The following is a 12381-nucleotide window of genomic DNA, read 5'->3' as shown; positions in this document are numbered from 1 at the left end:
CAGGCCTGAATGAGCTCGTTTGAGTGTATTGCCAGTTGGGTGTCGGCCGGGGATTAGTTTAGAAAACGGCCAAATTGAATTGTTGATATGTGTTTCCGTTTCTGAGATTCTAAATAATTATGGAACAGCCTACGTGTTTTTAAAAATATAAGCAAGCTCTTTCTTATCACATGCACTATCACTTTAAATATTGCTGCAGTCATTTTTTTGTGTGCACGAGGAAGCCCTTGACAGTTTTGAAGAAATCCATTCAGCACTTTTTGTCATCGTAACCCTTAAAATGGACGCAAAATCATCTCGTTTTCTACTGCTCATGCGTTCCACACCTGCATCAGTAGAAATGACATCACACAAGTTATACACAAGATAGCAAAACTAAACAACCTGTGCTGGATAGATACATGATTTTTCTGTCTTCTCGTATGTAAAAGTTGCCAAGCTGCGCTTATCCTGAATTGTTGTCGATTTTTTAACATTTTGTCAAGTTTTGACTAAATGTTTTAACATAGTGGGGGAATCGAGACGAGGGTCGTGGTGTATGTGTGTGTGTGTGTGTGTGTGTGTGTGTGTGTGTGTGTGTCTGTGCGTGTGTGTGTGTAGAGCGATTCAGACCAAACTACTGGACCGATCTTTATGACATTTTACATGAGAGTTCCTGGGAATGATATCCCCGGCATATTTTTTCTTTTTTTCGATAAATACCTTTGATGACGTCATATCCGGCTTTTTGTAAAAGTTGATGCGGCACTGTCACACCCTCATTTTTCAATCAAATTGATTGAAATTTTGGCCAAGCAATCTTCGACGCAGGCCGGACTTCGGTATTGCATTTCAGCTTGGTGGCTTAAAAATTAATTAATGACTTTGGTCATTAAAAATCTGAAAATTGTAAAAAAAACTTTTTTTTATAAAACGATCCAAATTTACGTTCATCTTATTCTTCATAATTTTCTGATTCCAAAAACATATAAATATGTTATATTTTGATTAAAAACAAGCTCTGAAAATCAAAAATATAAAAATTATGATCAAAATTAAATTTTCGAAATCAATTTAAAAACACGTTCATCTTATTCCTTGTCGGTTCCTGATTCCAAAAACATATACATATGATATGTTTGGATTAAAAACACGCTCAGAAAGTTAAAACGAAGAGAGGTACAGAAAAGCGTGCTATCCTTCTCAGCGCAACTACTACCCCGCTCTTCTTGTCAATTTCACTGCCTTTGCCATGAGCGGTGGACTTACGATGCTACGAGTATACGGTCTTGCTGAAAAATTGCATTGCGTTCAGTTTCATTCTGTGAGTTCGACAGCTTGACTAAATGTTGTATTTTCCCCTTACGCGACCTGTTTTATTGTTACTGACGTTATTGTCAGGTCGATTTTGGTGGTACCTTTACTTCGGCGGCGGTCACGTAATACTTATTACATAAATCTTTCATCCGAAAAGTGTGCAAGATTTGTGCAACTAACTAAGAGAAGGGCCTTTAATGGCCTATAAAGTTTGACTAAAATAACACTGGAAAAACAGTGGAATGAATGTTTTAGTTGGGGTACAAAAATGGGTGCAATAATTGTTTTGCTCAGTTTATTATAAAACCAATTGTGCGATCAATTTGTTTGGACAGCAAGGTAAACATTTTTGTAGAAACACGCATTAAAATGAAAGTGTATACAACTCAACATCCTAATCATGCTAATGTCATCTGAGGTCTATAAATCGTAAAAATAAAACTACTTTATTTTGGTAGACAGGTCTGCTTCTCCCCCCCCCCTCCCCCTCCATGCCTGCTCAGCCTGTCTATATCTAATTGTGCGAGGAGTACGAATCAGGAGTAATGTGCGAGTCATCATCATGTGACTGATGGTCGCTGTCTTGCTCGCTGTGCCCTTCCTCCTCGTCCACGTGATCATCCACCTTGTCTGCTAGTTTCTGCAGGCCCGCCATGCTTTGTGATCTGTAAACATGAACCTTGTTTGTAATACGACCCAACTATCACATTTCACACAGTGTGTCTGTAGATATACCTTGTTTGCAATCTGACACAAATATTCTTGTTAGACCAGCACTTTTGTTGGTTCCAAGGGAACCATATCGACATCTGTTTCATCTGTATCGACCAAGGCCATAACTTGCTCGAGGTGTTTGATGTCCATGAATTTGTGAAGAAATTGTGTTTCTGCCGTGGAAAGCTTATTAAACACTAACGAATTTAAACTGTTAAATCAACACGGCGATCTACCTAACCCCTCCCTTTCCCTCCAACTCTCTTCACTTTGTCTCAGAACAAATGTCTCCATGTTCTGCCAGATCTCGCCTAATCCAATGTGAAAGTGCACAAGTAAACAACTACATGAAGCACAACATGGCACAATAACAAGACCATTCAGAATCGTATTTAGAACAGAGCGACGTCACTTTTCGAACACTGATTCATGTGATTAGAACTGCCTCTACACCCGATCATGCGCAGAGCTGTAGAATTTCCTCAGCTAAATATATTTATTCCCCCCTCTGCTTCTTTACCTCTGTAAATTTGTAGAGCTAGTTATTTTTCGATAAACACCCAGCAACCAAACAAATAACGACCCAGCAACAGCCTGAATCCTCGATAGCGCAATGGGTTGAGAAGCTGTTCTGCGTCGGTACTACTTTTGCGACTGAAAAGTTCCGAACGCTCTAATGTACGAAGTATACATCTCTGGAGCAAACAATACAAACATACCGCATTTAAATTAACAACTACAGGCTTGAACACATGAATCTCCATATAAAATCCATGAGTTTGGTTGTTTTCTGAATCTAGGTCTGCTGTGCACAAACGTTCATCACAAGCAAATTCCCAAGGCAAGTAACTCTCATACTTTGTCTAGCGACAAGAGTAGTTCCCCTTTCAAATTTCTTTTCACTCAGTTTCTTCGACAACAGACTGCAATCCGACGGTCAGTTTTCAACAATATTTCATTTAATAAACAGATCACACGCAACCAAATGCACACATCTCATCAATTTAACACTATTGTGACTAGCATTGCCACGGCGTTAACGTCCTGCCTGCCCAAGCTTGCCACCAAGAAACTTCCCAAAAAACAGTAACTGTAAAGACATCTGTCTAGCAAGCTTGAATTAAGTCCAATCACCACCAAATTTTGTGTACTAATTCAAAAATGGATGCCCAGTTCAGTCGTGCTATTTATAAGTTTGTCACGCGATTTGTTTTAGCAAAGGGAGGTGAAAGGGGGATAATTTGCGTTTTTTAACGTTTTTTTGTGTGTGTTTTATTTTCCACTGCTTTTTTTAAAAGTTATTTTTAACAGAAAGTATTGTAAATAATGTTATAACCAAACAAGGTGTAAAACCTATGAATTAGCTGAAATATTGTTGACATTGTACACAGAAATAAGGAGACAGTACAAAGAAAAAAACAAGCAAATCACGCATTCACTCACAGCATCCTGACTCAAGTGAAACAAAACTGTGACACTCACCAAATGATGTCTAGGTAATCCATATTGAATATAAGTCACATTTTCACAACAAAGTACCAACTGTACACCTATGAACATTTCCAAAAGGATTAGGAGGCTCCAGCCATCCATTGTTATCAGTGCTGCCACGCCCCCTAGCTCCTACACGATTCCGAGATACATGTTCGTCTAGCAGTATCACCCCCTACCACGTGTAGTTTGCCGACTCGTACTAGCAACAACAGGACTGTTTCTTCTTCAATATCACTGCTATTATCGCTTTCTTGAGGCGAAAACGACACGATGTATCATGATCTACAGGATCCTCAAGATCCAACATCCGGAGAATCTCCTCCCGTGACAAGGCTCGCCTTCGATTCATTTTTTTTGTTCGAAAACACCACGCAAATCTGCACTAATTTGATCAAGCCGGAAGAGGAAACCACGTGTATCAAGGGAAACAACTCAATTTATTGCAATCTTCAACAAGAAGGTCCCGCAGTGGGGCACTGCGGTTATGAAATTAAAAGCCCCTCCTGTTTTTGGAACCGCAGGAGCTTTCTAGTTTGCTGTTAGGTAGATTTTTGGTTCCTCTTTCCTGTCATGCTCTCTTTTTCTTCATGAATTCTTTTATTTTTTCTGCCTTCTTGCTCATTCACCTGTATTTTTTCCAAAAATCTCTTCTCTTTCCGCTTGTCTCGCGATTCATGTATAGTTTAATCTGTTAGTGTTCTGATGTAAGTCCAGCAGTAGATAGGTTAAGCCTATTTTAACATACTGGAAACTGGTAATCTTCCAGTAGGTATTAATTTAGTTTTACTAAAGCCTGCTGGGACACAAGTAATGGGTTAGTGCATTTGTAAACAGGAATCGCTTGACAAGTGGCCCCCTTCATCCCCCCCTTCCTCGTCCTGATATGGCTCTGCGTAGTCGGCTGGACGTTAAGCAACAAATAAACAAACAAACAATCAACAAGAAGGGCAAAGCCCATACGACTCACATGCTTGACCTTGACCACTAAACCTAGCAATGACATCATACACTAAGAACTGATTTACACATTTTTCCTACCAAAATACATGTGACCTTGACCCAAGGTCAAGGTCATCCAAGGTCATGCAACACAAAGCTGTTAATTCAAGACATAGGAAGTACAATGGTGCTTATTGGCTCTTTCTACCATGAGATATGGTCACTTTTAGTGGTTCACTACCTTATTTTGGTCACATTTCATAAGGGTCAAAGTGACCTTGACCTTGATCATATGTGACCAAATGTGTCTCATGATGAAAGCATAACATGTGCCCCACATAATTTTTAAGTTTGAAACAGTTATCTTCCATAGTTCAGGGTCAAGATCACTTCAAAATATGTATACAATCCAACTTTGAAGAGCTCCTGTGACCTTGACCTTGAAGCAAGGTAAACCAAACTGGTATCAAATGTGATAAAAAATGTGAAAAATAGCTGTTTTTTAGACAACATTTATGGCCCCTGCGACCTTGACCTTGAAGCAAGGTCAAGATGCTATGTATGTTTTTTTGGGCCTTGTCATCATACACCATCTTGCCAAATTTGGTACTGATAGACTGAATAGTGTCCAAGAAATATCCAACGTTAAAGTTTTCCGGACGGACGGACGACTCGGGTGAGTACATAGACTCACTTTTGCTTCGCATGTGAGTCAAAAACCGGGAAGCAATCACGAGTCTTGTATATACCTTGTATGACTGATACTGAAAAATGCGCGTCCCGTCCATGGGCGTGTCAGCGCTGTTACTGATTTATAACCGCGCATTAATCGATCGCCTGCGCAGGTTGACTGGTTGAGTGAATAGGATTCGATCAAACTTTCGCAAAAAAACTCCTCTTTTCTTTGAATAACTGAAGAAAGGAGGAATAAAGAGGTTACACACCTCGTCTCAGTGATTATAAAAAATAATGGTCTCAGTTCGCGGTCATGAAAAAGCTCGCATTTTTCATGATCCGCTAACTTCGACCATTATTTTTAATAATCACTGAGACTCGGCATGTAACCTCTACATATCCATGTAAATGCACGGGTTAGTTATCATTTCTGTAACCTCACCTCATGCATCGCGCTGACGTGCTTCTGTTACCCTCGTGATAACTAGTCTGGACTTAGCCACTAACCCTAGGTCAGACTGGCCTCAGCTCTTACATTCCTACCCTCGTGATAACTAGTCTGGACTTAGCCACTAACCCTAGGTCAGACTGGCCTCAGCTCTTACATTCCTACCCATGAGTCGTCGCGGTAATTATCAACATTGATTGGGTCTTTGAGAGTGGATATTTACAATCGCTGTCCTTTGAACACAAACCCAAAGCCACGATGGTTTCACATTTCAAACAGCCTGAGTGGCCTTTACTTTGACAATCAACGTTTCACCTGAAGCTCAAACCCATTCGTTACCTGGATTTGTCACATATGGACATTGGTTTTGTTACCCAGCTTGTTATGAATGCAAACTATTGAACAAGATACGTTGTTGGTAACCTCATGGCCCAAATATCACATTTAACATAGTGTGTTTGTAGATATGATACATTGTTAGTCACCTGATGACCAACATATTACATTTAACATAGTGTGTCTGTAGATATGATACATTGTTGGTAACCTGATGACCCAAATATCACATTTAACATAGTGTGTCTGTAGATATGATACATTGTTGGTAACCTGATGACCCAAATATCACATTTAACATAGTGTGTCTGTAGATATGATACATTGTTGGTAACCTGATGGCCCAAATATCACATTTAACATAGTGTGTCTGTAGATATGATACATTGTTGGTAACCTGATGACCCAAATATCACATTTAACATAGTGTGTCTGTAGATATGATACATTGTTGGTAACCTGATGGCCCAAATATCACATTTAACATAGTGTGTCTGTAGATATGATACATTGTTGGTAACCTGATGGCCCAAATATCACATTTAACATAGTGTGTCTGTAGATATGATACATTGTTGGTAACCTGATGACCCAAATATCACATTTAACATAGTGTGTCTGTAGATATGATACGTTGTTAGTAACCTGATGGCCCAAATATCACATTTAACATAGTGTGTCTGTAGATATGATACATTGTTGGTAACCTGATGACCCAAATATCACATTTAACATAGTGTGTCTGTAGATATGATACATTGTTGGTAACCTGATGGCCCAAATATCACATTTAACATAGTGTGTCTGTAGATATGATACATTGTTGGTAACCTGATGGCCCAAATATCACATTTAACATAGTGTGTCTGTAGATATGATACATTGTTGGTAACCTGATGACCCAAATATCACATTTAACAAAGTGTGTCTGTAGATATGATACATTGTTGGTAACCTGATGGCCCAAATATCACATTTAACATAGTGTGTCTGTAGATATGATACATTGTTGGTAACCTGATGGCCCAAATATCACATTTAACATAGTGTGTCTGTAGATATGATACATTGTTGGTAACCTGATGGCCCAAATATCACATTTAACATAGTGTGTCTGTAGATATGATACATTGTTGGTAACCTGATGGCCCAAATATCACATTTAACATAGTGTGTCTGTAGATATGATACATTGTTGGTAACCTGATGGCCCAAATATCACATTTAACATAGTGTGTCTGTAGATATGATACATTGTTGGTAACCTGATGACCCAAATATCACATTTAACATAGTGTGTCTGTAGATATGATACATTGTTGGTAACCTGATGACCCAAATATCACATTTAACATAGTGTGTCTGTAGATATGATACATTGTTGGTAACCTGATGACCCAAATATCACATTTAACATAGTGTGTCTGTAGATATGATACATTGTTGGTAACCTGATGACCCAAATATCACATTTAACATAGTGTGTCTGTAGATATGATACATTGTTGGTAACCTGATGGCCCAAATATCACATTTAACATAGTGTGTCTGTAGATATGATACATTGTTGGTAACCTGATGGCCCAAATATCACATTTAACATAGTGTGTCTGTAGATATGATACATTGTTGGTAACCTGATGGCCCAAATATCACATTTAACATAGTGTGTCTGTAGATATGATACATTGTTGGTAACCTGATGGCCCAAATATCACATTTAACATAGTGTGTCTGTAGATATGATACATTGTTGGTAACCTGATGGCCCAAATATCACATTTAACATAGTGTGTCTGTAGATATGATACATTGTTAGTAACCTGATGACCCAAATATCACATTTAACATAGTGTGTCTGTAGATATGATACATTGTTGGTAACCTGATGACCCAAATATCACATTTAACATAGTGTGTCTGTAGATATGATACGTTGTTGGTAACCTCATGGCCCAAATATCACATTTAACATAGTGTGTTTGTAGATATGATACATTGTTAGTCACCTGATGACCAACATATTACATTTGACACGGTCATTGTTCTTTGTGACCTAAATGTGACCTTTGGCACCGTCTATGTTCTATGAGACCTAAATATGACCTCTGACAGTACAATGAGAGTATATGTCTGCTGCTTTTATTAAAGGCACAGTATGCCTCCCGTAAACCATCACAGAGCTCCCCGCGCGTCTAAATACAGTACAAGCATACTTCCATTTGAACGCTCAGCGAACGGGAACATCCTGGCTGCTTTCTGTCGAGCGTGATAAATTTTCAAAGAATTTATTTTCGTGGATGAGTCTTCTACGACATTGGCGCCTCGTTTTGGTGCTGGCTGTATACAATACCGGAAATCACGCCCGGAAGTACTTCGAAGTCAATACCAACATGGGAAACAGTCGAACGCTGAAGAAGAAGATAAAATCATGGAAGCAGATAACCAACCATCTGTGATCCCTCGAAAGCGTAAGAGGGTGACAAACCCAAGGCACAACGTCTTGTCTGCATCGGAGAGAAAACGGAGACGCAACCAAAATCAGCGTGTCCAAAAGGCAAAAGTAATTAGTATCGGAAAACAGGTGAACAGATGGAAAGAGCTGAAGGAAAGCCTCGGTCTGACAAATCCTAGTTTGGCAGAACTCCTCCTCGACACGTACGTTGTTGTATTTTATACTCTTTGCTTTGTTTTCTTTTGCTTTTGTTTTGTTATTCATCCACGGGTATTTTTCTGATCATGCATGCATGCGTTTGGGATCGACAAGGGTAACCCAACAACGTACTTGCTCAGTCTGTGCACAGCCACATGCAATGATGCATTGTAAATTGAACCATTTCTGATCGCTGTGAAAACTACAGCCCTGAAAGTGGCGAGTAATTTACTCGCCATGGTGAGTAGAAACATGTAACTGGCGAGTAGAAATACTCATCTACTTGCCAAATGCCAGAAAAGTTACTGTAACAAATTGTTGGTTTGGCTATGGTAAAGTTTGCTGTCTGGCTAGTCTTAGTATTAGTAAAGTTTAAGAATCACTGGCCAAAGGCTAGTGTGCCATTATTTGGGACTTTCAGGCCTGAACTAGCAGTAGCATAAACAAAAACGTTAGCATAACTGCAATGTATCTATAGAGGTTTTTTTGCATTCTTTTTGTTGCTAAAAATAGAAACAAATGTTCATTAGATTTAAAATTAATGTTCAAGCACTGTCTGCATCAGCAAACGCAAACACTATTCATTTACCATCTGCTGTTTACTGTTTCTGTTCAATATATATATGCATTGTTACGATTGTAATGGTTGTGTTTTTGTTTGTCAGTTATGAAACTACAAAGTCTTACAATACAAGTACAACTACAAAGATGTTACATACAGACCATGAAGCTGTACCACATGTACCTGTTTCTGTTCCAAGCAGGTAAGTAAACCAACTTCTAAGCACTAGCATTGAATTTTATTTGTTAAAAAAAAGGTTCATATTTAGACTAAAATTTAAATTAAAAAGCATTCAATTCCAACTGTGAACAAGTATGAATGATTTCTGCTAAGTCTAGGGTAAGGAATATTTATATAATCCAGTTACAGTGTTAGGTTACCCTCATGGAAATTCGGGCTGCTTTCTTCCTGGGGAAAGCGAGCTGCCATACAATGATAAAGTCAAGGCACTACCCATTTTTCTCCTGCATGTGTGTATTCATGTTTCCAAGCACTGAGACTTTCGCTGTGAATTTAGGTTCTTTATCGTGTGCATGCGCGTGAGCACATAGGGGTGCGCAGACACCAGGGAGAGTCTGCACAAAGTTGAAATAAATTCCTCAAAAAATGTGGGAATCGAACCCACACTGATAGCGATTTATAAGTAGTAGAAGTATTATTGAACGCAGCACCGCTACAGAAAGAGCTATTTCCCCACTACATACAAGTTGCGTCTAATGACAGTTGCCATGGTACCACCTGCTTCATTTTTTTAATTTTTAGCATTCCCTATATACAGGTTGTTTTAGAGTGACACAGTGCGTTGTATTTTACAGAGCTGCTTCCGAAAAAGAGCCCGTCCCAGGTACCTCAGGGGTACTTACTTCAACTCCAGCAACCACCACGCACTTATTTCACATGGGCCACCCAACACCTGGAATGTCAGAAATATCTGCAGCTGAATCTGAGAGGTATGAAGACTTAAGTTTTGAATGTAAAGGTGCAATAAATGTGAATTGAAAATTTAAAAATTAAAAATTGTGTGAGGAATTGGTATTGAACCATATAATTCTATGATCATGTACTTTACAGTTGTCAAGTTCATATTTTGTAGGTTGTGTCTTGTTGTTTTTTTACAGGATGTTTATTTGGCTTTTTTATGTTGATCACGTTTTTTGTTGTTTTCAAAAAGTAAACATGCGAGTTATCTTGTCACTGACCTGTGTAAAGCTTAGTTTTGTTCCAATTTATTTCAGTGAAGGCCAGTTGTCTGGTGTTGAGAAAATTCTTACCACAGACAGTGAAGATCAGGTTGGCCCAAAGCAGGGGTAAGTCTCTTTCACTATTTGCTGTGAAATGGCTAACAAAATCATCTCTTTGTTGTGAAATTACTAACAGAATCATCAACTTCAAGCAGTAACAATACTATAAACATCTCTGCTTATCTTTCCTTTCCTCTCTTTTTGGTCGCCCAAAATCCAAGGACGAAAGCCTGAATGTACATGAAGAGGAAAAGTGAAGATGTTTTATCAGTGTCAAATCAAAGGGAGCAGCTAGCTTCTCTTGCATGTGTAGCATTCTTTCCTATCATTGTGCTATTATGCTTTTTTATGCGGTGCAATTTTAGATCTGCTGCTGGTTTCCCACACACAAGTTATCACCACTGCAATGTAATCAATCAATCAATCAATGAGGCTTATATCGCGCATATTCCGTGGGTACAGTTCTAGGAGCTCTGCAGTGATGCCGTGTGAGATGAAATTTTATACGGCCAGTAGATTGCAGCCATTTCGGCGCATATTTACCTTTCACGGCCTATTATTCCAAGTCACACGGGTATAGGTAGACAATTATTAACTGTGCCTAAGCAATTTTGCCAGGAAAGACCCTTTTGTCAATCATGGGATCTTTAACGTGCACACCCAATGTAGTGTACACGGGGGGGGGGGGAGAGTTCGGACACCGAAGAGGGTCTGCACACAAAGTTGACTCTGAAATAAATTTCCGCCGAACCTGGGATCGAACTCACGCTGACAGCGGCCAACTGAATACAAATCCAGCGCGCTACCAACTGAGCTATATCCCCGCCCCATGTAAGACAGAGAGAGTGTGTGAAACTGCGAAAGCCGAAAGAAAAGCAGAAGTGGCATTGTGTGAATCATCTATGTATCTGTCTTGCAGAGAACACATGTATGCACTGTCAGAGACATGTGTAGGGCCTTTTAGTATTTAACAACGATACTCTTGTAAATTGTCGGAATGTGGTTTATGGTCATCTGCTCCACCACTGCTTTAGTTGTCTTGCAATAAAGAATGATCACTATTATTATAGTAATGATTTTAATTTTGGAAGTTGGTAGTCATAATTTTCATCAACATTTTTGCTGGGATTTGTCGAGTGAGCAGGCCTTTTCTGTCTTCTGTATCTCCTCCTCATAAGAAATAAAAGCCGAGCGCATCATTTACCATATCTTACTTCTCAATACACTGTAGCGGATAGGAGTGGTTCTGAAACCAGCTTTGTGATTGGCCAAACTTCTTACATTCGGACCATTGAACATGAGGCTCACAGTTATTTTTGCTCTTCCGTTTCCTGTGATTTTTAGCAGTGTGAAAAACAACTGAGCAGTATTTACAGAATGTGTGAGTGTTTTAACCAGGTTTATGATATTGATTGCATGCAAGTGCCTAGAATAGGTCTTCCTACGTTGTGTGCGGTTTGAGACAGAAACTGTTTACACTGCCATAGTGCTAAAGGCATTGCTTGGAGGTAGCAGTAAAATTTAGACACAAGGTGTTTTTGCCCCATCAGAGAGCAGGCAGAAACTCGAATTTTGCACTCTGGACCAGTCACAGGTCAGGGCTTGGTTCTGTGTGCTCAACAGCGAGCCCACACAGTGCACATTACCAACATTTATTTTTAGTCTGAGGCAGCGCGCTGTCGTTCCTTATCTGACCACTCGGTGCTGGGGCTTAGAAGTAAATGGCACGGTTTGCACAGCAGTGCATGCTGCCAAAGCAAGAAGCTTCCATTCCATCTATTATTTCTGTCTTCATTTTTTTCTCCCTGAGTATGTATATAATATTATGCCACTTTGGTCAACATCATACAAATGGTCATTTCTGAACCGATCCCTCCCATTTGTTGTGTGTTTTCATGCCAGTCATGGTCAGTTTCCATCACCACCTGACAAGCTGACATTTATGTCTGTTGAGTATGAGTAGCAGATATTGATCATGAAAGATTCTAAATGACGCTTCATCATGGACGACACAGTCCAACGT

General features: G+C 39.4%; 1 protein-coding gene across 1 annotated transcript in view; it reads right to left on the bottom strand.

Annotated features, from left to right (window-relative positions):
• Positions 1 to 1574: 1574 nt before the first annotated feature.
• The window catches only part of LOC138949514 (uncharacterized), a 725664-nt gene continuing 714857 nt past the window's right edge, over positions 1575 to 12381 (bottom strand). Inside the window, exon 38 of the mRNA XM_070321340.1 lies at positions 1575 to 1961. Coding sequence (XP_070177441.1) covers positions 1811 to 1961 — 151 coding nt within the window. The 3' untranslated portion in view covers positions 1575 to 1810. The remainder of the gene's footprint in view (positions 1962 to 12381) is intronic.

Source organism: Littorina saxatilis, linkage group LG15, assembly GCF_037325665.1.
Source record: "Littorina saxatilis isolate snail1 linkage group LG15, US_GU_Lsax_2.0, whole genome shotgun sequence".
Taxonomy (NCBI): domain Eukaryota; kingdom Metazoa; phylum Mollusca; class Gastropoda; order Littorinimorpha; family Littorinidae; genus Littorina; species Littorina saxatilis.
Note: the sequence above shows the minus strand (reverse complement) of the source record. Positions and strands in the feature narration are given on the sequence as shown.